The sequence below is a fragment of the Amblyraja radiata genome, chromosome 32 (assembly GCF_010909765.2).
Source record: "Amblyraja radiata isolate CabotCenter1 chromosome 32, sAmbRad1.1.pri, whole genome shotgun sequence".
Lineage (NCBI taxonomy): Eukaryota > Metazoa > Chordata > Chondrichthyes > Rajiformes > Rajidae > Amblyraja > Amblyraja radiata.
In genome coordinates this window covers 16673685-16700239 of record NC_045987.1, presented here as the reverse complement: position 1 = coordinate 16700239, position 26555 = coordinate 16673685, and the positions used below count along the sequence as shown (strand labels likewise).

General features: G+C 45.2%; 1 protein-coding gene across 2 annotated transcripts in view; it reads left to right on the top strand.

The window, feature by feature from the left end:
* The first annotated feature begins 6968 nt into the window (after positions 1–6968).
* The window catches only part of LOC116991000 (collagen alpha-1(I) chain-like), a 196726-nt gene continuing 177139 nt past the window's right edge, over positions 6969–26555 (top strand). For both annotated transcript variants that reach the window (XM_033049254.1, XM_033049253.1), the window contains exon 1: positions 6969–7467. In XM_033049254.1, the coding sequence (XP_032905145.1) occupies positions 7353–7467 (115 nt within the window). In that variant the 5' untranslated portion in view covers positions 6969–7352. The remainder of the gene's footprint in view (positions 7468–26555) is intronic.

Sequence of the window (26555 nt, the reverse complement as noted above, 5' to 3'; positions counted from 1 at the left end):
ATCCTGATGACATAGGCCTTTTAAGAAGTCAGTAATATTGTAAAACAATTACATGTATCTTCATTCTGTACGTCCAGTTGAACCCTGTTAAGATCAAGTCAGTGTTGTTGAAGATGAGTTGCTCGGACTTGAGCTTCGTCTTATCTAACGTGTTTTGATGGTAGATTTTACGCGTTTTAAAAATTGTAACAGCTTGTCAGGGAACAAACTGGAATGGTGTCTACTGTATGTAAACTGGTTTCCAATGAGAGTAACCCTCAGTGGGCTATGATGCCTGATGTCTAACTGAGGGTGATCTATCACACTGGAGGTCACTCTCTCACTGTTGGTGGCAGTACAGTATTACAGTATATACAGAATACTATATCCCCTGTGTTTCTCAAAAATAAACCTTATACTTTGCACATTCTGGCATCAGAACGTGCGTGTTATTTTTCATCCACATTTGCACTGCACGCATTGCGATTTTTGTTTCCTGCTGTTGAAGAATACTGTAAAGGCAAATTACCTTTCCAGCAAGTCTGAAGAATAGTTAAGGTTGAGTTTTCACATGGCACAGCACAACAACAGCACCTTCGGCCTACAATGTCTGTTGCGACCATGATGCCAAGATCATCCTGTATCTACCTGTGCATAGTCCATGTACCTCTATTCCTCGCATATCCATGTGCTTCTTTTATGCCACTATTGTATCTGCCTCAACCAACAGATCCGGCAGTGCGTCCAAGGAGGCTCTCACCACACTCTCTGTCAAAGAAAGGTGCCCCTTTAATCTTTGCCCCTCTCACATTAAAGCTATGCCCTCCAGTATTTTGTTTCCATTCTGGGAACCAACAAGGTTCTCACTGTCTAATCCAATCGACTTGGTGCTGCCAACTTGCCCCGTGAAAGAGTTGCCCATTTCATTGTTTTTATGATGTAAATATTAATGAGATTACAACTCCAGACATTTTCTTTCTTGCACATTCCCAATCGTGTGGGAGTAATGAACAATTCTTGTGTGAAAGGTTGGCATGCAAGCTGGTGGTGAGTTCTCACAAACCTTCATTCACTCTCCTGTCTCACTGGTTAAGAATATAGTGAAGACAATTCGGTCATTTAAAAAAAAAAATCAGCAAGATATAGTCTGACAAAGTTCACTACATCTTTAGTTGAGCATATTTAGATATAAAACAGAGCAGGACAGGAACAGGCCCTTCGGCCCATCATGTCTACATCGACCATGCAGCCAACCTAATCTGCCTGTTCATGGTCTGTTCCCCATATTCCCTGACTGTTCATGTAACTGTCTAAATGTCTATTAACCATTGCTATTGTTTCTAGTTCCTCCAACTCTTTTGGCAGAGCTTTCTAGGCACCTACCACTCTGTAAAAAAAAAAAAATCCCTGCACATTTCTTAAATTTTCTCACTTTAAAACTATGCCCTCTCATATTTGACATTTCCACCCTCGGGGGAAAAGACTCATGACTATCTATGCCTCTCATAATGTTATATACGTCTGTCAGATCTTCCCTCAGCTTCTGACCCTCCAAAAAAAAAAAATGCAGGTTTGTCCATCTCCTTCTATCTAATTCTTTCTAATTCAAGCAGTATCCTGGTGAATCTCTTCTCCAACCTCTCCAAAGCCTTCACACCCTTCCTGCAACATGGTGATCAAAACTGCACACCATGCTCCAACTGAGGCCTGACCAAAGTTTACACAGTTGCAACATGGCTTGCCAACTTTTATACCCAATGTCCTGACCGATTAAGGCAAGCATGTCATATGCCTTCCTTACCACCTATCTGTGTTGCCACTTTCAGGGAGCACTGGACTTGCACCACGAGATCCCTCTGTACATCAATACTACTCAGAGTCCTTCCACTTACTGTATATTTTCTTCTTGTGTTTGACCTCCCAAAATCCATCATCTTACAGATGCCTGGATTAAACTCCATCTGACAATTCTCCACCCAAACTTCGAACTGATCAAACCCTGTTGTACCCTTTGATAACCTTCCTCACTATCCAAACTCTGCCAATATTTGTGTCATCTGCAAACTTACTAATCAGACTACCTATATTTTCATACAAATTATTTTTAAATAATGCCAACAACAGAGATCCAAAGGAGAGGATACGTCTAGCCAAGGAGAAAGGAGGGAATCTCTGCCTAGAACCAGAGGAAGTAGATCATGTCCTTGGGGAAGATCACTTTACAAACCTCCAGTCAAAGTAAGACACACCTCCATCATTCCCCCCATCAGTTTATTAAACTCCACTGCCCTACCCTCATCAATCATCAATTCCTCAAATAAATTCCCCAAATTTGTGAGATTGTTCCACTCCCACACAAATCCATGCTGACTTTCCAAATGCGAGTAAATCCTATCAATAAGAATCTTCTCCAATAATTTCCTAGTCAACGATGCGAGGCTAACTGCTCTCTTAGTCTCTAGATTTTCTGTTAATTTTCTTAAACAAAGAAGCAACATTGGCTATTTTCCAGTCCTCTGGCATCTCACCCCGAAGGCTAAATAGATGTCTATCAATGTCACAGTGATCTTCTCCCCTGCTTTGCTCAATGTCCTGGGATAGATCCCATCAGGTCTTTTGGTCTTTATCCACCTTAATGTTCTCAAAAAGATGCAACACCTCCTCTACCTTCATACTAAAATGCTCTAGAATACCAACACAACCCCCTCCTTGATCTCACCGTCATCCATGTTCTTTTCCTTGGTGAATACTGATGTGAAGTACTCATTTTGCCCATATCCTCTGGCTCAAGCATACATTCCCTCATTTGATTTTGAACCTATTCTCCCTCTTGTTCCTAAAATGTGTTGGGATTCTGCTTAATCCTACGTGCCAAAGACATTTTACTGCCCCTTTTAGCCCTCCCGATTCCCCATTTAAATTCATTCTTGCATCCTTTATATTCCACAAGGGCCCTGCCAGATTTCTGAACCTTACATATGCTTCTTTTTTCTTTCTGTCAAAATGTATGCAGGTTTTGATGGAAGAGCATCACTCTCTCACTGCCCACAGGCAACAGTGGAGAATACACTCAACCCAGGACAGCTCTAGCAGGGACATGTTACAATCCACATCTTCTTTCCCAGATTAAATGGAAACATCTACACATGGGAATTTATGAGTTATTTATTCATTAACAGTGATAATAAACAGGCAAGAGCCCAGTTCATATGTTTCAGAGGAGAGCTATGGTGATATACTCCGAATTTGATTGTTTTCCTCCAAGTGATTCTTCAGCTTAATGGGCATCTCATCAACTGCTGTGTGTCAGTCTAACAGAAATACACAATCAGATCAGAAAGTTGTCAGAAAACATTAGATTTATGGTAATAACCAATTATGTCATTCTTCTTTGTCCGCATTAAGTTATGTTGAAAGTAATGCATTTTGATTGGGGAACAACTGACAAAGTAACTGAAGATGATAGAAGTTGCTGCCAATTTCAAATTGGCCCCTCTCACAGATCCCAGGAAAGACAAAGCAGTCACGCCTGGCCGATTTCGAGATTTTATAACTGGGTTTATTCACAGCAGGAAGCTGCAGCATTAAATGAAGATGGAGATTTCATGGTGAACTGTAGAAAGTTTTGACTATGAGTTCTGACTGTGAATGTGCAGTGGAAACAAGTAACCAGCTTTGCAATTCCTGTTGAACACGTCAGGGTTGGCAAGACCACATGACTGAAACTTCAGGGCACACATCTCTTGTTTCCCAGCTTATTAGCTGACATTGATTTAAGGGCACAATCTTTCTCATTGCTGGTTCCATGATTAGATTTGACCTAGTAATATCTAGCCACTTGTACCACCAGAGTTAGTGTGTTTTCCTCAGAAGCTTGAGTTGAGTGGATGTGGCTGAATCTTTGACCTGATGGTGGACTTTAGACCATGTGCTTTCTTCATGACCAGGTTGTTCCATTGACCATGGACACACTCTGCAGGCACTAGTCAATGTCGGCCAGCACTTGGGAGAAACATCTAATGAACTGACTGCCAATCCAGCTGCAATAAAGTCAACAGGCTTGGTAGGATAGTAATGCTAAGGTTTTCACAGCTACCTGGCCTTAAATACTTGAGGTCCAACATTGCTCTAATTTCCAAGTATCGGTGCAGTGAGGAAGTTGTAACCATGAATGGTGGAGCTTTGGAGCTAGAACTGGTGGGATGGGGAGATGAGTGGTGCGGGAATGATGAGAGGTGGGGTGAGTGAGATAAGATCCAGCATCTTGGGGTTTAGGAGTTGTGAAGAGAGCAACACAACAGTGGCTCAACGGTAGAGTTGCTGCCTAACTCTTACAGCGCCAGAACCCCGGATTCAATCCAGAGTACTGGTGCTGTCTGTATGGAGTTTGTACGTTCTCTCCAGGTGCTCCGGTTTCCTTCCACTCTCCCAAAACCTGCAGATTTGTAGGGTAATTGGTTTCTGTGATAGAAAAAAAATTCCTTCTGTAAAAAATGCAAATTGTGCCCAGTGTGTAGCATAGTGCTAATGTACAGGGTGATCGCAGGTCGGCACGGATTCTGTGGGCCGGTTTCCGCGCTATATATCAAAAGTAAAATCAAAAGAATGTAAATTGAGAGATTGGGAATATGGGAGAAGGGGACTGGAGGATGGGCTGGAAATGGTGGGAGACTGGAGGGCAAGTCCCACATCAAACTTGCAACAATTTTGTATGGATGCACATGATGTTATGGGCCTGTCCCACTTAGGTGATTTTTCAGCTGACTGCCGGTGACTGTCAGAGTGCAACACACACACACACAAACACATCACAAAGGCGGGGGCCAGGGAAAGTAGGGGGGAGCGCTGTCTGAAATTGACACGGTACAAAGCCAAGGTGATACAGACACACACCACGATGAACAAGAAGGTTAAGACGGCTACCACAGTGTATGCTAAGTCCTAAGTCCTGCTTTGAGAGGTGGGGGACAAACCGCCCCCATGTTTTGTAATCCGGACTTTATCAGACGCTTTCTAAGGGCTGAATCGCGGGTCCTTTCAGCGCCCAGCGTGGTTTAAACTGCTGCATCGAGGCGATCGAGGCTCCCGATGTTGAAGCCCCCGCCGGCCGATGAAAGACCCCACTAACGGGCCGATACATGCCCCACGATTCGGGGCGGACGAAGCTGCTGTTGCTGGAGTTCGGAGTCAGTCACCAACCAGGTCAGCTACCGATGTTACCGTCCACATGGTCCATGGCTGAAGCCTCGCGTGTGTGTGCATGTACACGTGTGGCCGCCAAGAATTGTGTCCCCCACATGTTTTGATAGTGATTTCCGTGCCTGCCCCAATGAGCCAATGAAAATGACCGGTCAGCAAAGGCGATTAACTAAAACTACCTACGACTACCTCGACTACCTACAACTACATGGCGACCCCACTACAACTGCACCTACAACTACAGGATTATCGATTTTCTCCATGGCGACCAATTTTTGGTCACAGAAAAATCTTCAACGTTGAAAAATTTGCGACAACCATATTGAGGCCGCGACTAGTTCCTCGAATGCGGGAACTCCTTGCAACCATGAAGTAGACTCACCAGAGATCACCAGCGACCATGTGGCGAGCGTAGTCTCCTGCACTCGCCTAAAAAGTCACCTAAGTGGGAAAGGCCCTTGAGAATCTGCAGCTAAAGAGCAGTCAGTGCTAGAGTTACTCAACAGGTCGAGGAGTTGTGCAGAGAGAAACATTGTCGTCCCAGGTGGAGACCATGTGTCAGGACTGAGTTTTGTACATTTCAAATTAGATCACTTCTCATCCTTGTGAGCACAGGAGAGCAAAGGCCCGGTGCTGCCTCTGTTTGTGCGGTGAAATCTTTCTCCCAGACCTTAGGGAGATGGACTTCCATGTTCCCTAAAGAACATCTCTCCTTGAGTAAAGAGAGCAGACGCGTACACGATATTTCCGCTACCATTTAACCCAGGGGCCCACCAAACTTTCAGCATGAGGGCCACATTATATATTTGGCACAAATTCTCAGTCGCCGGACTTTAGGACCTGGAGGAGCCCGGAGCTCAGAGCTTGCTGCGGGCCAGATAAAATATCGTGGCGGGCCGGATGTGGCCCGCGAGCCACAGTTTGCAGACGCCTGATTTAACCAATCTCATATTACTTTACGAGAGGGAATATGACTATTTCAGCCCATTGTGTCATTCCCCATTAATTGTCCCTGCAGTTATTCATCCCACGTTCCCATTAGCCCCCCTAGATTATCCCATTCATCCATATACCAAAGGCAATTTACGAATCAACTGCCAACTCACACGTCTCACTCCAACCAGGAGGAAACCCACGCGATCACAGGGAGAACGTACAAACTCCACGCGGAAGGCAGCCGAGGTCTCTGGGCCCTGTGAGGTCGTAACTGTATGCCCCCGGACAGTGTTACCCAACCAGCTGCTTCTGAGTCTGAGGAAGGATCTCGCCCCGAAACGTCACCCATTCCTTCTCTCCAGAGCTGCTGCCTGTCCCACTGAGTTACTCCAGCATGTTGGTGTCTGCTTCCCCTCATATCCGTCAGCCTGTCAACGACCCAACTTTCATAATAATGAAGATAAGGTGCGTTTATTAATAATGAATACCGCGAACAAAATAACGACACCGCGGGAGTTGGAAATATGAAATAAAACGGAAAAGTGTTTGACGGAGAAAAAAAAACCTCAGCAACTCGGGACCTCTCTGAAGAGAGGAAAGAACATAATTAAATTATCAAATGAAATGTTAACTCCGTCCCGCTCTGCAATAAAACTTGCAGTCGGGTGCAGAACAGAAGACAGGTGTTTAGGGAAGGTGGACCAGTCTCTGGATGATAAACAGTAATTCTGCATTAAATACACTGTGCATAATAGATTTTGCAAACTTTCTGGTTGGGTCGGCGGGTCGCATCGGTGATTTCTCGACGCCTCCCGCGGTCGTTGACGCACGGAGTTTGTGCTGGCAGTGTCCCGTGTTACTCCAATGCCCGAGCCACCCCAGTTGTAACGTCGTTGCATCTGCTGAAGCTGCCCTGTCGATTCAGCCGCGGAGCTGAGACCAGCTGGGAGGTGATTCCCCCGGGTTAGACACGGGCAGGCGGGGAGTTTGGTTCGGCACGAGTGCTGGTTGGTTGCGGATAGCCCCCCCCCCCCCCCAATGCGCTAGTGCTGGCGGCGGCTGCGGGAACCTTCCCTGGGGTTAACAGGGGGACCCTTACAACATCTTGCCAGTCTGTCTGCACAACCTGGTAGCTCTCAGCAGCATGGAGCCCGTCACCCGCAGCAGCTGCCCATGACTTTGTCGTTTAGAAGTGTTCGTTTAACGTAATTGTCCGACCGAACCAAGTCACAGCAACCATGGGCCGGACGATGCTATCGTTGACCATCACTTGGTCAGCCTGTCTCTGCATGTCCTTGTGCGGGGTTGCCCGCGGAGATGATGAGGAGCTGGGCTCCGGGGCGTCCTACACGGGTAAGTCGCTGCCTTTCTCTTTCACAACCCCAAAGGGTCATTTCAGATAATCCCCATTGCAATTTAGTTCAAAGTTGCGTTGTATGATGTAGGATAGTTTAAAAAAAGTTAGACTGGGGGGAAAACAACCCCCCATCTTGAAACGAACACTGAAGGTTGCAATTTTATTTGTATTAGATTCTCGTGTTGTTTAAATTTCCTCTTTAAAGTAGGTATATGTGCGTTGTATTTAGTGTGGGATCAATTAAAGGATGACTCGATTGTATTCGGTGGCCGGTGTATTGTGCGGAGGCCGCCAGGGAGCGCTGTGAGCACACAGTGGGTTACACCTCTGTATGGGTCACTCCCGGCTATTCCACTTCATTGATGCACATGTTCGTTCTGTTGTTATGTGTGTTTTGTACTTCTGCCACGGTCCAAAGCGTTCTGAACTCTGCAACTGCACCAGAATAATAATAATAATAATAAACTTTATTTATAAAGCGCTTTAAACAACCGCAGTTGCCACAAAGTGCTGTACACGAGAACTCATGGACAAAAAGTTATTACAAACCATTAAAAACCGTAAAACGAAGGACTAAAAACAGTAAAAATTAAAAGACATTAAAAGTACTAAGAACAGGAGCAATGTCTCAGCCAGTGTCGAAAGCCAGAGAATAAAAATGAGTTTTTAGGGAGGATTTGAAGATGGACAGTGAGGGGGCCTGTCTGATGTGCAGCGGCAAGGTGTTCCAGAGTGCCGGAGCAGCAACAGAAAAGGCTCTATCCCCACTGAGCTTCCGCTTAGACCGTGGTACCTCAAGGAGCAACTGATCAGCTGACCTGAGGCACCGGGCAGGAGCATATAGGTGGAGCAGCTCAGAGAGGTAAGGCGGGGCGAGCCCATTCAACGATTTGAAAACAAATAAAAGAATTTTAAAATGAACTTGAAAGTGCACTGGGAGCCAGTGAAGGGAGGCCAAAATTGGCGTAATGTGCTCCCTCTTTCGAGTTCCGGTCATCTCATATTACTGGAACCGTTCAATTGTTGATAACACTGGTCACAATCAAATGTGTAAATTGGCTAATTCTGCAACTGACAACATGAATGGAGGTTTTTATACTTTTTTTCCATTTTAATAAAATCACAGGTTCGGACACTTCAGGTAAGAAACTGAGGCTAGGGCAAGAATTGGAGTGTGTAACGTGCGTTCCCATAACCCTAATTGGATATAACGCCCGTGATAAATTAAGAAAGACTAGTATTATATGGGAGAATAGTTACAACACGATATTGGCAGAGAACTGGAGAACAACTTAAAAGTTACTTTGGAAATTGAGAAGCAGAAAAAAAGCTGGGGCTGGGGGTGGGGGCGAGTTGTGGGGCACATGACTGTTTGCATGTAACCTCCCTGCAGTAATCAGACACCATTATCTGTTAAGATCATAGCTGGTACTTTCACTGCAGGTGGCCATTAAAAGTGACGAGCAAAAGATACACAAAAAGTTGGAGTAACTCAGAGGGTCAGGGAGCATCTCTGGAGAAAAGGAATAGGCGACGTTTCGGGTCAAGACTTCTTCAGACTGACCCGAAACGTCGCCTATTCCTTTTCTCCAGAGAGTTATTTCAGCTCTTCGGTTGAAACCAGCATCTGCAGTTCCTCCCTACACAAAAGTGACAAGCAATCGCTTCAATTGATACTTGTGCCAAGATACTCTTTTCAACAATGTAGCATGCAGCCTCTGCAGATGCTGGTCGAAGACGACTTCTGAAGAAGGGTTTTGACCCAAAACGTTGCCTATTTCCTTCGCTTCATAGATGCTGCCTCACCCACTGAGTTTCCCCAGCATTTCTGTCTACCTTGGCTTCACCAATGTACTGGCCATCAACCAGGATGTACGGATGAGCTTACTCTCATTTCCTGTGACCTGTTTGAGGATGTTTTCCTTTGAATAGCTCTTGGTGAATCTATAACCTTGGGTTTACAAGCATTCCCTGTACATGGTGGAACCTGCCTTTCATGCATATATATTTTTACAATGCATGCAATGTTATTGGGAAAACTTCTACTGAAGTTGATTTTAGTCAGTAACCTGAGGACAAAACGCGTAAAAAGAAAGCTGCATAATCACACGGAGCGTTGCGTGACTTAGTGAACACATTAATCCAGATGTGTACACACCGTAACTCTTGTGTTGCAAGCGTCTCCCCAACAATATTTCTGATGCTCATCCTTTAAATTATGTATCTGTTCTTTCACATAGTTAATCACAATGTGTGAGACTTCATTGAATGTGAAATTGTTGGTGGGATAATAATAATAACTTTATTTATAAAGCACTTTAAACAACTGCAGTTGCCACAAAGTGCTGTACATGAGAACTCATGGACAAAAAGCTATTACAAACAATTAAAAACCATTAAAAACCGTAAAACGAAGGACTAAAAAACACACTAAAAATTAAAAGACATTAAAAGCACTAAAAACAGGAGCAATGCCTCAGCCAGTGTCGAAAGCCAAAGAATAAAAATGTGTTTTTAGGGAGGATTTGAAGATGGACAGTGAGGGGGCCTGTCTGATGTGCAGCGGCAAGGTGTTCCAGAGTGCCGGAGTAGCAACAGAAAAGGCTCTAACCTTGGTACCTCAAGGAGCAGCTCTAACCTAAGCTTCCGCTTAGACCTTGGTACCTCAAGGAGCAGCTGATAGTTTCTAAACGGGAAATTATTTTCTTTATAAAACATTGGTTCGGCCACATTTAGCGTATTGTGTGCAGTTCTGATCGCTCCCTCACAGGAAGGATTTGGAGGCTTTGGAGAAGATGCAGAAGAGGTACAGTGGTGCACAGGTAGAGTTGTGGCCTTATAGCACCAAAGACCCGGGTTTGATCCTGACTGCAGATGTTGTCTGTAAGGAGTTTGTATGTTCTCCCTGTGACCGCGTGGGTTTTCTCCGGGTGCTCCGGTTTCCTCCCACACTCCAAAGAAGTACAGGTTTGTAGGTTAACGGGCTTGTTGTATGTGTAAGTTGTCTCAAGTATGTGTAGGATAGTGTTAATGTGCGGGGTTCGGTGTGGACTCGGTGGGCCGAAGGGCTTGTTTCTGCACTGTATCTGTAAACTAAACTAAAATCTGCTACCTCTTGTGTCTCCAGAGGCTACATTAGGTTAATGCCACAAAAATAAATAAAGCAAAGGATTTGGGCCGTGTACAACACAGTTGATGTTTCTGGACAATCTAATGAGATGGCACGATGTTTCGTGAGATAACGCATTTTAAAAGGAGAACAATAGTTATTAATGGAGAATGGCATGGTTGAAGAAAGAGATCAGTCCATAAATAGCTGGCAGGCACAATTGATGAAAGTTGTAAACAAGTACAGTTTTGGCTTCTATATTTAGGGCATCGAGTACAGCTTTTGTTTTGTGTCGCCTGATTTCAGCTTGTAATATGAGGAGTTTGGTTCTTCCATTGACATCCTAATTGCTGGGCCAGCGGACAGATGACTTGCATGATGGCCAGAAGTGAGAAGTAAAGTGACGGCACTTCAGCCAGTTTTCCCTGAAGAATAATGAGTTGTTGCGTCAAACTGAGGAATTGAAGGTCAGTTTCTGGCTCATCAGTTACAGCTCAGAGTTGTTGGGTTTAATTAAACCTGCAGTTTGTTGAAGAATATTACAGGGCACTTTGTGGAGGTATGACATTTTCAATTCCATGACACTCCTGTGGGTTTGTTCAGCTGCCTTGGGAATGGGCATTTGGGCTGCTGGAAGTTGGAAGGACAAGGACAGATTAGGTATACCAGTCATTCCTCCAAAGGTCTTGGCTGCCCCAAGTAACGCTGCACAAAGTGCAAGCTGAATGCTCGCATTGCCAAACCTCTAGAGAGGATTTATTATTTGGAAAAAAGATAAGATTAGTTTAGTTTAAAGATACAGCGCGGAAACAGGCCCTTCGGCCCACCGGTGACCGGCGATCCCCGCATACTTGCACAATCCTACACACGAGGGACAATTTATAGTTTTACCGAAGCCAATTAACCTACAAACCTGTAGGTCTTTGGAGTGTGGGAGGGAACTGGAGCATCCAGGGAAAACCCATGCAGATCACGGGGAGAACGTGCAAACTCCGTACAGACAAACACCTGTCGTCAGGATTGCACACGGCTCTCTGGCGCTGTGAGGAAGCAACTCTACCGCTGCTCCACTAGTTATTTAAATTTTGTATATAATTTCAGGCACCGTGACACAAAGGCTCGTCTTGCTATTGCAATAGAGTGAAAGGCCATTTTGTTTCTTATCATCCGCTGAACCAGCTTGCAACTAAGAGAGTCTTGGTGTGGGATGCTGGTTATGGAGCTGATAGGTAAAGAGTAAAGAGTTTTTGCGTTAGGTATCCTCTTATTATTATTATTATGGCTAGCCTACTTTCATATCTCATCTTTTCTCTCCTTATTGCTTTTATAGTGCATTTTAAAAAGAAGCTTTTATTCAATCGTTCATCATCTCTGCAGCACTCTCGTCCCCACAGGCGGAGAATGCCTGTTGTGAGAGGATCTTGCATTCTCCGATTGCAGGATGTATCAGAAGTGTTGTTCCTCCAGCCTGGGTTATTAGATTCCAGTGTTATGCAGTTTAGTGCTGACTTTTGGAGGACTACATCAATTTCTGGATTACTTTGCGGCCCTAAGCTTTCAAAAGATGTCGTGTTCTAACAATGAAATCAAATAAACTACTGTAGTTATAACGAAGAGCGCACGACCTGAATTTATAAAATGCCTGTCAAGAGTTTTGGGCTTTGGAAAATATTCTTCAACAAACTGCTCCGATGTCTTATGGTCTTATTACGGAATGTATGAGCCTGAGGGGTGATTTTATAGAGGTTTATAAAATTATGAGCAGAATGGGTAGGACCACCATAGTCTCCAAAGAGATAGTATTAGGCCACTCAGCCCTTCCAATCTTTCATACCATTCAGTATGATCACAGCTGATGTACCCCAGGTCTCATCCTCTTCACTGCCAGTTCCCTGTAGCCCTCAAGTTCCTGATCTTCATAGTGCACGGTCTGCTTCTACTCAATGTGGGCATTGATCCAGCCTCCACCACTATCCAGGATATAGGATTCACTACCCTCGACGAGGTGAGCTGTTGCAATGCAAGAAGATCAAAAGTCAGTTTATACCCAAAGGGCTTGTCATCACTGAGACCAGAGATGGGTCTAATATTCCTTGTCAAGGTGGTGGTAAAGCAAATATCACTGGATGGCGCGTACAATGCCTTGAGCCAGGACCAGTTATATGGTTGAAGTCAAATATGCAAAACCTACCATCTGGCTTCTGACTTGGAAGGCCGAGCTTTTGATTTCTCCATTGAAATTCGACCCTCCACTGAATGCTCAGCCAAAATGCCCCTCCTAATGATTCAACAAGTGAAAATCAAATGAAAGCTACTAAAATGTTGAATTTTTATTTTCCAGCGTCAGATTGTCACTGGAGATTCCTCTTTTTAAACTGGTTTTGCATTTTGGAGGTGCAAGTGGCTGCAGATGATGGAATCTTGAGCAAAAAAAAACAAAGTACTGGGGGAAACCCAGCCAGTCAGGCAGCATCTGTGGAGAAAAATTGAAGGGCAACATTTCTGGTCTAAACTCTACCTCCATCTGAAGAAGGGTCTCTACTGAAACACCGCCTGCCCTTTTCCCTCCACCGATGCTGCCTGACCCGCTGAGTACCTTGGGCGTTTTAGTTTTTGGTTCTGTCTTTAGCTGTCGCTGAATTTGCTGGCTGAGGGAAATGGTAGACAGTTGGTTTTGATGAATGATCAATGCGCTGAAACATTAATTACGCCTTCTTATGCCATGGTCGACTTGCCTTGATGGCCATCATTTTCTCTTTTTGTTTGAGAATTTTGATACCTGCAGAATTTTTGTTATTGTGTTTGAGATGAACTGGGGAGAGGAGGGGGATGGAGGGGAGCAGGTGATATGTTATAGCACAGTCCTCCCCCCCCCCCCCCCCCAGTCCTCCCCCGCCCTCTCCCCCCCCACCCCACCTAGTCCTCCCATCCCTTCCCCCCCCTCCCCGACAAGCTGCAATGCTCCCAGGAGTGAGGTCTTTGGAAACTGAGATTCTGAGAGTGTGCATGTAGATGGTTATTTATTAGAGATTTGGATGTGGTCAGTAGTGTAAATATAAAAAATACCAGAGTACCTAGTTCAATATTTGTGTTATAGTGTTACATTTATAGAGGAAAAGTCCAAGGTCTGCATTGTGGTAGGTTGGAAGATCGGGAGTTTATGAGAGGGTCATTCAGTAATCTAACAGCAGAGAAGATGCTGTTCCTGAATCTGATGATATGTGCTTTCAAATTTTTTGTACATTCTGCCTGGTGGGAGAGGGGAGAAGAGAGAACAACCGCGGTGAAGATGGTCCCTGGTTATGTTGGCTGAATTCCTGAGGCGGCGTGAAGTACAGATGGAGTCGATAGTGGGGAAGCTGGTTTGTGTGATGGACATCCACAACACTCTGCAATCTCATGCGGTCTTGGGAATTCATTGATAAAGATGCTCTCTGTACGTTCTGACACTGTCCTTGGTGGTGGAGCGGCTTGCGTGTATATCCCTCTCCACCCAAACAAGTCACTGATAATCAGCCCTTATCCCTGATAAGACCTTTGTCCTCTCTCTCCACCACAGGTCCGGGTTGCTTGAGATTAAGGTTGCCCGTTGGAATGGGCAATCAAAACAGACCGGATTTGTTTTTGTCGTAACAAAAGCTAAACTGCTGGTCTTGGGAATGCAACCCTCTGAAGTATTCTGTTTTGTACTGTGAACAAGCAAACAATCCGAGCTGTTTCATCTACCAAGTGGACAGGCTAACCTTGATGGCATTCCTGGGTGCAGGTGAAGAATGTTGATTCCCTTTCAGATAACCTAAACCTAAAATGAGAGAGGGTAATCTTGTCCGGCTAAACCAGATGTCTGGGTTGAAGAGTGAGTGGCCCCGATCCCACATGCTGCTCCTTTATCTATTCACTTGGCAATGTCTAATGGAAGAGATGAGGCTAAGGAATGCTCTCTGTGTATGTTTACTTCTGTCCAGCGTATCTATTTTTTTTTTAAAGTTGTCTTTCTATCTTCCTTCCTTGGCCTTTTGACTCTTGTGACCTGAGCCTCTCTCCAGAAGATGGCGGTGTCATTAACTTCCCTCATGGCCAGAGCCACACAAGATTCTCCTTTAAATGTCCCACGGGCTTGTATCTCAGTGTCTAACCACTTCCCCCTTTCAAAACGCCATCAATGTATTTTTTGAGCAGCACTGGTAGTGCATTATTAGATTACATTGCATTAGTTTGTTATCATATACACTGGGGTGCAATGAAATTCTTGTACACGTAAAGGTCATGGCAAATACATCCAGTTGGACAGCATAGTGGTGCCGTGGTATAGTTGCTGCCGTACAGCACCAGAAACCCTGGTTCCATCCTGACTGCAGGCGCTCTCTGTGCGGAGTTTGTGCGTTCTCCCTGTGACAGCACGGGTTTTCTCTGGGTGCTCCCGTGTCCTCCCATGTTCCAAGGTCAAGCATGTTTGTAGGTTAATTAATTTCTGCGAACTGCCCCTGGTGTGTAGGGTGCGAAAATGGGAAAGCATAAAGCTAGTAAGTGTGTTGGCATGGACACGGTGGGCCAAAGGGCCTGTTTCCACCCTGTATCACTAAACTAAACATATCTCTAAAACTAATATCATTTACATGTGCAATGAAAGTGCAAAGCACCAGAGTGGTGCAAAATTGTAGTGCAAAATCTGAGTGCGGAGAGCAGTACATGACAGGGACGGACATGTAAACCCACAGTGTCTGTGCAGAACGTGATGCCAACTTCAACTCATTTCTTCTGTCTCAACATGATCCATATCCCTCCATTGTATGTACACCCATGTGCCTAATTTAATAGCTGCTTAAATTACATTACTGTATCTGCTTCCACCATCACCGCTGGCAGCAGGTTTGTGGCTCCCACTTCTCTGTGCAAGTAAATAAAACTTGACCCTGACATCTCCTTTGTTGCCTTGCTGACATTAAGGCCTCAGTTGCTGCCCTGACACCATGCGACAACGCGGTGGCACAGCGGTAGAGTTGCTGCCTTACAGCGCTTGCAACGCCGGAGACCCGGGTTCGATCCCGACTACGGGCGCTGTCTGTACGGAGAGGTTTTTACGTTCTCCCCGTGAGCGCGCGGGATTTCTCCGAGTTCGTCTGTTTCCTCCCACATTCCAAAGGCAAAGGTAATTCACATAGGCTTGGTAAATGTAAGAATTGTCTTTGGTGTGTGTTGGATGGTGTTAGTGTGCGGGGATCGCTGGTCGGCGCGGACCCGGTGGGCCGGAGGGCCTGTTTCCACGCTGTATCTCTAAACTAAACTAGATTCTCAATCGCTTTCCAGTGTTTCGCTGACAAAAATGGTACCAGTGGCCAATCTGAAAATCATGTTGGCAATGTTCTTGGCCACACGATCATGGATGTTCAGGAGCAGAGCAAGAAACTGGACACACAACTGGAAGAGCACCATTGCTGAGGGTTAGGATCTTGTTGGCATCTCATGAGATATTTCACCCAAACTCAGCCACTGCATCACTGAAAGGGCAGAGGGGCTACCTATTTGACTTTCTGCCTGTTTTTTTAATTTCTGGAGAGACTAATATTGGTCTGTAACACAGTGGATCAATTCGTTAAAATTGCAAACTTTCGATTTGTAACATATTTATTGTGACTGAGATGATCAGCTTCCATAGAATCATGAAAAGCATGAAAAAATGCAACGCAGAAGTGGGTCTTTTCCCTCCTAGTTTGTCCACACCTACTGTGATACCTATCTGCACTAATCCCAGTTGCCTGCATGTGGAATGCATCCCTCTGTATCCTGCCCAAATGCCTTTTAAACATTGTAACTGTATCTGCCTCATCCACCCCTTCTGGCAGCTCATTTCAGACATTCAATGCCCTTAGTGTGAATACTTCTCATATCTTTCACTTAACTCTCCCTTCAAACTAAAGCTCTGCCTCTTAGTTCTCGATTCCACTGCTGGGTGGGGGGTGGAGGGGGTTGGGTTCGACCATGTTGATCCTATCTATTCTGCTCATAATTTTATAAAGCTCTATAAAGTCACCCCTCAGGCTTGTGCATTCCATAATAAGATCATAAGACAGCGGAGCAGAATTGTGCGGAGCGAGAGTTGCGAGAGAGTAGTGGGAGCCGGGAATGTGTTGCCGGGGTGGGTGGTGGATACGATAGAGGCATTTAGGAGGGTTTGGATAAGTACATGGATGTGTGAGGATTAGAGGGATGTGGATCATGTACAGGAGGTTCGGTTTAATTAGACATCATGTTCGATGCAAACATTGTGTGATGACGGGCCTGTTTCTGTGCTGTGCTGTTCTATGTTATGTCATTACTGACCCTCATAACATGTTGATCTTTGTCAGCTTTTAAGACTAAAATCTGGAATGTAAAGTAGCTTTTTTATTTTCTTCTGGCCCCTGGTTTACCTACCTCCTACCTTGCTTCATGTCACATTTCCAGCATCTCTCTTTACCTATTTTGGAACCGACAGATGATAAGATAGCAGATCTTTCTATTGAATTTGTAATGTAAAACTACTTTACAGCAATCTTCCTTGGAAAAAGCTTCAAAATAATGTGAACTCTGAGTCTGGTAAACCTACTTTGTGTGGGAATCACAGTAAGTGACTACAAATGATATGTGAAATTCACTTTTGATTTGTTTCAATGTGAAACGTTTTAAAAATCATTGCTACTGAGATTGGGAATTGTAGCAAAATCTAGACAGGGAAAATAATTCCAGCAAGGGCACGAGATTAAACGTCACTTAAATCTGAAATCTTAGTCTCTTCTGTAGCATGTGAAGATTAGATCTCTCTGGACAGAAATCTGGAGAGAGAATTAAATGGCAAAGTCTGACACAAATGTCTGACCCACAGAATGAAAATAATGAGACTTTTAACTTCCTTCGTTACTGTGGCTGTTATTCTGACCAAAAATAACACTTGGTGTGAGCCAGAATAATGCCTGGGTCAATTTGGAAACTCCAACGTGACAAGTTAAATGGAATGTGACTGCCTTTGGCCTGTTGCCCCTGTGAAACACCAGTGCGAACAAGTAACATAACTTGCCATCGCAAAGCCAGCGACTTATTACAGAAATTGAACAAATGCAACAAAGGCATCACCCATGTTTTGGTTTACAATCACAATCAGCATTAACTAGTGAATGCTTTCAATCATGTATGGTTTTAATGAAAGCCACCCAGGGACTAATAGCTTGATGATAGACGTTTAGCAGAGTTGCTTAAGTTCATAAGTTATAGGAGCAGAATTAGGCCATTCGGCCCATCAATCACGGCTGATCTATCTCACCCTCCTAACTCCATTCTCCTGACTTAACCCCACAACCCCTGACACCCAAACTAATCAATATTTTGTGTGTGTTATTTTCTAATGTAGGAGATCAGAAACTGAACAAAATAATGATTTCATTAATTTACGAGAGTGCAAACTCATTTTTAGTTAGAAAGACCACAGTGGAGCAGCAGTATTAGGGCAGCCACGGTGGTGCAGTGGTAAAGTTGCTACCTTACAGAGTTTGCAGCACCAGAGACCCGGGTTCGATCCCGACTACGGGTGCTGTCTGTTCGGAGTTTGTTCGTTCTCCCCGTGACCACGTGGATTTCTCAGAGATCATCGGTTTCCTCCCACAATATTTAGATGTACAGGTATGCAGGTTAATTGGCTTGGTGTATGTGTAAATTATCCCTAGTGTGTGTAGGATAGTATTAATGTGTGTGGATCGCTGGTCAGTGCCGTCTCAGTGGGCCGAAGGGCTTGTTTCTGCGCTGTATCTCTAAACTAAACTAAACTAAACCAGGCAGCAAATCAGTAAAGCATCAGTTAGACATTGGGTCAGGACACATTGAGCTTGGTGCGATCAGAACAAAGGCCAATCCTCCTCTCAAGTTTCAGATGATTTTGGATGGCAGTAGATTAATTAAAGCAGGACAGTCTCACCCCGGTCACTCCCTCTTCTCCCCATCCCCCCAATCCGCACCCCCCCCCCCTCCCCGCCATCAGGCAAGAGGTTCAGAAGTTTCCTCCAGGAGTTTACGTTTTGCTCTTATTTCAGCATCTGAAGTTTCTCGTGTCTCAGAAATTCATTTGTTGCTTATGCACAGATACTTCAGTATCTTTGTCTTGTGCGTTCACTGCTGTTTGGATTTCTTTTAACCAAATTGAACTAGACCAAAAGTCCTCGATCAAAGGTGAGATTTGTCCACAATATTTTGCTCATCAGAGTGGTCCAGTGTGGTGTAGCTGTAGCATTCAACTTCAACAAGTGGCGAGAAGAAAAAGGGTGGTGGTGGTGGTTAGTTGAATAAGAATGTGGAATTGCTGCCCCTTTAAAGCCACATCCCTGTTGCCTTCATCAGCTCAACCCAATCTTCACACAAACTCTCATTTGCGAAGGTGGGACTACGTAAGCCGTGCAGAATGGGGCCACCATCATTTGAATCAGTCCCTCAGCAGATTTTATTCAAAATTTTCACATTGCTCCACAAACCATTCCATTGCTTCATCCATGTGGACAAGTTATCAGCTTGGTGAGCATCTTATGAAATGGGAGACCGTTGGAGGTGGCCAGCTGTGTCTTGGTGAATAGTAGCTCTCTTTGGAAGGGTGTGAATTTCAGATCTACATGCCACAAGTGGAAGTGACGAGGTTATCTGAGCTGCTCCTACAGGTTATGCAAGTCAATGAGGTACTTCCCTTGCCCAATGTGCAATCATCTTTGAAGAAAGCAATGAACATCAACAGTCCCTGTGTGGGTGGCTCACCACAAAGCAGGCAGTGCTGCTGTTTACTCGCCAGGTATTGTTACCAACCTAGATACAAAGAACTGCAGATGCTGGCTAATACACAAAAGGAATAACTCAGCAGGTCAGGCAGCATCTCCAGAGAACATGGATAGGTGATGGTACAGGTCAAGACCCTTCTTTAAGCTTCTCTGCCTTTTGTTCCAGTTTTCCGCCTATAAAAACCCACTCTTGCCTGTGTCTACCTATCACCTTCCATGCTTTGCCCTGCCTCCCTCCTCTTCCAGCTTTCTCCACCCCCCCCTTCCCCCACTATAATCAGTCTAAAGGTCCTGACCTGAAACGTCATCTATCCATGTCCTCTAGAGATGCTGCCTGATCTGCTGAGCAGCTCCAGCACTTTGTGTTCTTGTATTGCTGCAAACATCTCTCGTGTATACTTTCACCAACACACATGTGGGCTGCAGGCCTGTGGCCAGGACACTTGGTAGGGGGGCACGTTCAAGCTCGTTTACTGTCTGGATGAGCACACTTGTGTTTTGTGTACTTGCGGGGAAAAAAAGCTGCCTTGTCTGGGATGATTCCAGGAATGAGGGATTTCCCACATTGTTATTTTGATTGTAATGTTGAGAATTATGACCATACCTCCCCCAGCTTCCTGGACAATGTCCAATAAATTAGCTTTTACAGAGACTAAAGCACACTTTCATTCTAATTAGGAACTCCTTCAAATTCTGGGAATCTGAATAAAAGCAGACAGGCACAAGTTTGTCAGTGACTGTGGGGAGAGCAGACTGGCTGTGGACTATTCCCCGAGGTTGAACAGAAGAATTGTGCTATTTTATTTAGATTCTGCGATCAGGTACGCGAATAGGAAAATGTTTCGAGGGATATGGGGCAAACGTAGGCAGGTGGGACTAGTTTAGATGGGGCATGTGATTAGCATGGACAAGTTGGGGCCCTCACTCTATGACTGTTTGACTATGGCTCTCTCTGACTCTTTCCAACATCATAATTTACCCTGGCTACATTCCAGGTAATGCCTTCACATGGAACATGTTTGATATAAGCAAGTGTAGTTGGGAATGCTGAGAGCTTCACAAGAGAGGTTTATATGATTAGTTATCCTATAATTGCAAGTGACTTTATAAAGTTATACAGCGTGGAAACAGACCCTTCAGCCCAACTCCATGCCCACCAAAAGCCCCATCTATGCTAGTCCCATCTGCCCGCAGGCCCATATCCTTCAACCTTTCATATCCATGTACCTGTCTAACTGTCTCTTAAAATTAATTGCAGCTGCCTCTACTGCTTCCTCCGGCAACTCATTCCATATACCCACCACCTTCTGTGGAAAGATATGTTCCTTGGGGTTCCATTAAATATTTCCCCTTTCATCTTAAACTATGCCCTCTAGTTCTTGATTCCCCAACTCTGGGTAAAAGACTCTGTACATTATCCATTTCCATCATGATTTTATAGCCTCTGTAATATCATCCCTCAGCCACCTGCGCTTCAAGGAATAAACTCCTGGCCTAGTCAATCTCTCCCAATAAAGCCCTGGCAACATCCTCATAAATCTTTTCAGCACTCTTTCTAGTTTAGTATTCAGTTTAGTTTATTGTTATCACGTGTACCGAGGTACAGTGAAAAGCTTTTTTTATTGTGTGCTATCCAATCAGTAAAAAGACTATATATGATTACGATCAAGCTGTCCACGGGTGTACAGGTATAGGATGAAGGGTATAATGTTTAGTGCAAGATAAAGTCCGATTAAAGATAGTTTGAAGATCTCCAATGAGATAGATGGGAGGTCAGGACCACATTCTAGCTGGTGGGAGGATGGTTCAGTTGCCTGATAACAGCTGGGATGAAACTGTCCCTGATTCTGCATTTTCAAACTTCTGTACCTCTTGCCTGATGGGAGAGAGGAGAAGAGGGAGTGACAGGGGTGAGATTGATCTTTGATTATGTTGGTGGCTTTGCCGACACAGCATGAAGTGTAGATCGAGTCGATGGAAGGGAGGTTGGTTTGCATGGTCTGGGCTACGTCCAGAACTCTGCAATTTCTTTCGGTTTTAGACAGAGCTGTTCCCAAACCATTTTATTCACTTTTATCTTTGGCTCCGACACTCCAGTCAAAACAGTCCAAGTTTGTCCAACTTCTGATAGCTAATACCTCCAATCCAAGCAATAACCTAGTGAACTTCTTATGCACCCTCTACAAAATGTCTACACCCTTCCCATAATAGGGTGACCAGAACTATGCACTGAACTCCAACTGTGACAAACCAAAGTTGAATAAAGTTGCAACATAATTTGCCAACTTTTCCCAATCAATGAAGTAAGTAAGTAAGTAAGTTTTATTTATATAGCACGTTTTAAGTCAACTCGCATTGACACCAAAGTGCTTTACATAAATTAAATAATAAGTTCCATTACAAACCATAGAAAAAGGTTAAAAAAAAATGAATAAAATGGACACAGCACATTATAGAGTTCAACACAAACGTCCCCCCAGAGCAGAATCAAAACATTTCCACTGTGGGGAAAGGCACCAGAAAGTTAAGTCCTCTTCCTCTGTGAAACACCCGAGGTCGGGGCCCATTTGTGCCCGTGCAGCCAGTCCGATGGTTTTCAGGGCCCTCTTGCCGTGAAGATGGAACTTCGGCGTCGGGTGAGACATTCCTCAGCGGCTTGGAAAAGTCTGGAGCGGCTGCCTCCTCCCTGGAGACAGGGGCACTTGTAGTCCTCAGGCCGCGCCGGTTGGAGCTCCGACCCTGGTGAACTCGATCCCTGGCTCTGCGGCGCTCCAAATCCAGCGCCGCCCGCGGCCGGACGCCCGCAGCCCCAGCTCCGCGATGTTGGGATCGACGGCCACAACGCTCCGGAGCTTACCGCACGGCGACCCAGTAAGGCATCGCCCGCTCCGTGTTGGTATCCCAGCGCTGCGCCACCGCCGCCGAAGCTGTAGTCCCAGCCGGTCCCGACAGGAAACGCCGCTCCATTCTCGATGGTAGGCCGCGAGGACGGGGCGAAGAAGCAGCTTGGAGGGATGCTGCCTCTCCGACCAGGTAGGTGACTAAGAAATAAAGTTTCCCCCTCCCCCCACATAGAAGACCTCCACTAACATTTTTTAACAGGACTTAGAATAAAATAAAATAAAAAAAGGTGTAGAGACGGACTGCGGGCAGGCTGCCATACACAGACGGCACCCACTCCCGCACATCAAGTCCCTGAAATGAAGGTTAAAGGGCCTGTCCCACTTGGCCGTCATTTGCACCTCATTTACGCATCATATGTAAAATACGTCGACGCGTCGTGATGCGCGACATCGTGCGTAAATCACGCATCAGCACAGCCGTCTGGTGCGCTGGATGTCATTAGAATACCCTGCGGCGCGCAGCGACGGATAGTTACGGACGTCGACGCACGGTGATGTAACCATGCGTCACCACGCGATACATGCGAAACATCGGGACGCCAGCGTGCGACGCCAATACGCCAGTGTGCGTACGTGATACATCGCTCAGGTGGCACGAGAGGATTTTGTTACACTACGAAATCCTGGAGCGCCTCGTGATTCCACGCCTCACAATGCGCAATTCGTGCGTCACTCACGCACAGCCCACGCATAAATGAGGCGCAAATGACGGCCAAGTAGGACAGGCCCTTAACATGTAATTTGCTTTCTTTACCACTCTCTACACTTGTGTTGCAACTTTCAGGTAGTTCTGGACCATAAAATCTCTGGGTACATCAATGTTCTTGCCATTTACTGTATACTTTCCTCTTGACTTTGACCGCCCAAAGTAGATTACATCGTATTTGTCCAGATTAAATTCCACCTGCCATCTCTGCTACCTATATAAACGCTCTGTTTCTCACCGTATCCTTTGACAACTGTCTTCACAGTCCACTCACTCCAACAATTTTCAAGTCATCTGCAAACCTAATCAGGCCATCATTATCTAATGATTAATAGATATTATTAATGACGGGGGTCTCTTCACTGATCCTCATGGGGCATCACTGGTGACAGACCTCCAGTTGCAAAATCACCCCTCCACCATAATCCTTGTCTTCTCTGATCAAGCCAATTTTGGATTCAATTTACTAACTCAGCTGTGCTCCTTAATCTTCTGCACCAGCCTTCTGCGAAGCCCCATGGCAAATACTTTACTAAAGTCCATGTAGACAACATTCACCTCCCCACCCTCGCTTGGATCTTTGTCCATATTCACTTACAACGTAGATGGAAGCGAATTTGGCCCTTGAGATTGACGCCGTTTTACTGAGCAATCCCATTCCACTGTTAATTTTCCCTGTAACCTATTCTCTCCTCATTCCTGTCAACTCCTGCCAGATTCTACCACTTACACTGGCCAATAAACTTGCCAACCTGCAAGTCTCTGCGATGTAGAAAGAAACCAAAGCATTCAGTGGAAACCCAAGTCATTCACGAGGAAAACGTGCAAACTCCACACAGGCAACATCCAAGGTCAGGATAGAACCCGATTCACTTGCTATTTACGACAGACTCTTGTGATTTTTGTTTTTTCCTCGCATTTGATTAAAAACAATTGCAATTTTCATAAGACAGTCATAGCAGAATTAGGCCATTCGGCCCATCGAGTCTATATAACCATATAACAATTACAGCACGGAAACAGGCCACCTCGACCCTTCTAGTCCATGCCGAACAGGTATTCTCCCCTAGTCCCATATACCTGCGCTCAGACCATAACCCTCCATTCCTTTCCCGTCCATATAACTATCCATTTTATTTTTAAATGATAAAAACGAACCTGCCTCCACCACCTTCACTGGAAGCTCATTCCACACAGCCACCACTCTCTGAGTAAAGAAGTTCCCCCTCATGTTACCCCTAAACTTCTGTCCCTTAATTCTCAAGTCATGTCCCCTTGTTTGAATCTTCCCTACTCTCAGTGGGAAAAGCTTATCCACGTCAACTCTGTCTATCCCTCTCATCATTTTAAAGACCTCTATCAAGTCCCCCCCTTAACCTTCTGCGCTCCAAAGAATAAAGCCCTAACTTGTTCAACCTTTCTCTGTAACTTAGTTGCTGAAACCCAGGCAACATTCTAGTAAATCTCCTCTGTACTCTCTCTATTTTGTTGACATCCTTCCTATAATTAGGCGACCAAAATTGTACACCATACTCCAGATTTGGCCTCACCAATGCCTTGTACAATTTTCTACTCCGCTATTCAATCATGGCTGATCTTTCTTTCCTCTTAACCCCATACTCCTGCCTTCTCCCCATAACCCTTGACTCCCTCACTAACCAAGAATCTGCCAATCATAACTTAAAAATAAGTTTTGTTATTGTTGGCTCGGGTTCCCAAAAATAAAATATTCCCTCCTTCTTCCTTCCGCTCCCCATTCTCCACCGCACATTGATTTCACGTTGAGTCATGGAAACAGGTCCTTCCATGTGGTGTGGGATATGCTTTGTGCCATGTTGATGTCAACAGTCCCACTATTTATTGGAGGATTCGGCAGAAAGAATCTTGAAGTTTTCAATGCACATTGGACTTCAACTGTTGGCACTTCAAATAGCAGATGGTTTGAAATATTTTCATTTGAAAAGCACTGGTGAGCAGGTTTGGTGGTGCGGGATTTGCAGTAATGAGCACCCACTGTGCTGTAGAAATGGTCACAAAAAATAATATTGCAGATGGCTCAAACAATGTGGGGAAAACTCAACCTCCATTCCACGTCTTGGAAAGTGCCTTCACAAGTCCTAACTATTCACAGCCAATTCAGTTTGTGTCGTTATTTAGTGTTCACAGTTGCTTTGTGTAGACTGACCTATGATACAGGTCTATGTAGGATGGGCTGCAGAGTTCCTCCAGCACTTTGCTTTGACCACAGAATAGTGTATAGTGTGATCCTATAACATGTCAGAAGAATAAACAATGAGGCTTGATACGGTTTAGGAGCTAAACGTTGATCAGGATAGCGGAGAACATTCCCGTGCTTTGCCTGAAGCTGGGTGATTCACCGTGCCACCTGCACAGGAGGCGAGGACTGGAGAAGCCTCGAAATGTCTGCACTGATCTCCCAGGGAGATCTTCTGACTTCCTCTCTGCACGGAGTAACACGTTTCACTAAACCGTATCGATGGGAGAATGTAAACATGGCGTGGCGTCGTGGTGCAACATCTGCTGTGAACTAAACTAGACTCTGTCAAAGAGCTCGAGCAGGCCTAATGAGCCAGTGAGCTTCCATGCAGTGTAGGATTCAATAATACCACAGCCAAGCATTCCTAAAGGTGCCCCAGGAGAGAGAGTAGGAGATCAGTCGTGCTGAGCACCAGAGCCCATATGTTGCAGCTGTCTTTCACCATCTGACTCGGTTTCTGTTCCTTTTATGTAGATTTTGTGAGGAAAATAATCACCTTCGGAGGATTAGAGCTCAATGTGCCTGGAGTATTGGCTGCTCGTCTTTCTTGCCCATCACAGTGCGAACCAAGGCCATAAGGTATAGGAGTAGAATTAGACCATTCGGCCTATCACATGTCTACTCCGCCATTCAATCATGGCAGATCTATCTCTCCCTCCAAACCCCATTCTCATGCCTCCTCCCCATAACCTCCGACACCTGTACTAATCAAGAATCAATCGATCTATCTCTGCCTTTAAAAATATCCACTGACTTGGCCTCCACAGCCTTCTGTGGCAAAGAATTCCACAGATTCACCACTTTCTGACTAAATAAATTTCTCTTCATCTCCTTCCTAAAAGAAGGTCATTTCATTCTGAGGCGATGACCTCTAGTCCTAGTCTCTCCCATGAGTGGGAAAAATCTTTTCCACATCCACTCTGTCCAAGCCTTTCACTCTACCGCTGCACCACAGAGAGCATACTAACGTATGGCATCTCTGTGTGGTATCTCAGCTGCACGGAGGCGGAGAGGAGAGCTCTTCAGCGCGTCGTCAACAGAGCGCAGAGGCTCATCGGGACAGAGCTACCAGACTTGGAGGGCATCTACCACACGCGGTGCCTCAGGAAGGCCCTCAGCATCCATAAGGACTCATCACACCCCTGCCACGGTCTGTTTCAACTACTTCCCTCCGGCAGACGTTACAAGGCCTTCTACGCCCGAACCTCCAGACTCAGGAACAGTTTTATCCCAAGAGCTATAGCGGCTCTGAACCGGCCCTAATGAGTGCCCCCCCACCCACCCCCTTTGGACAGTCTC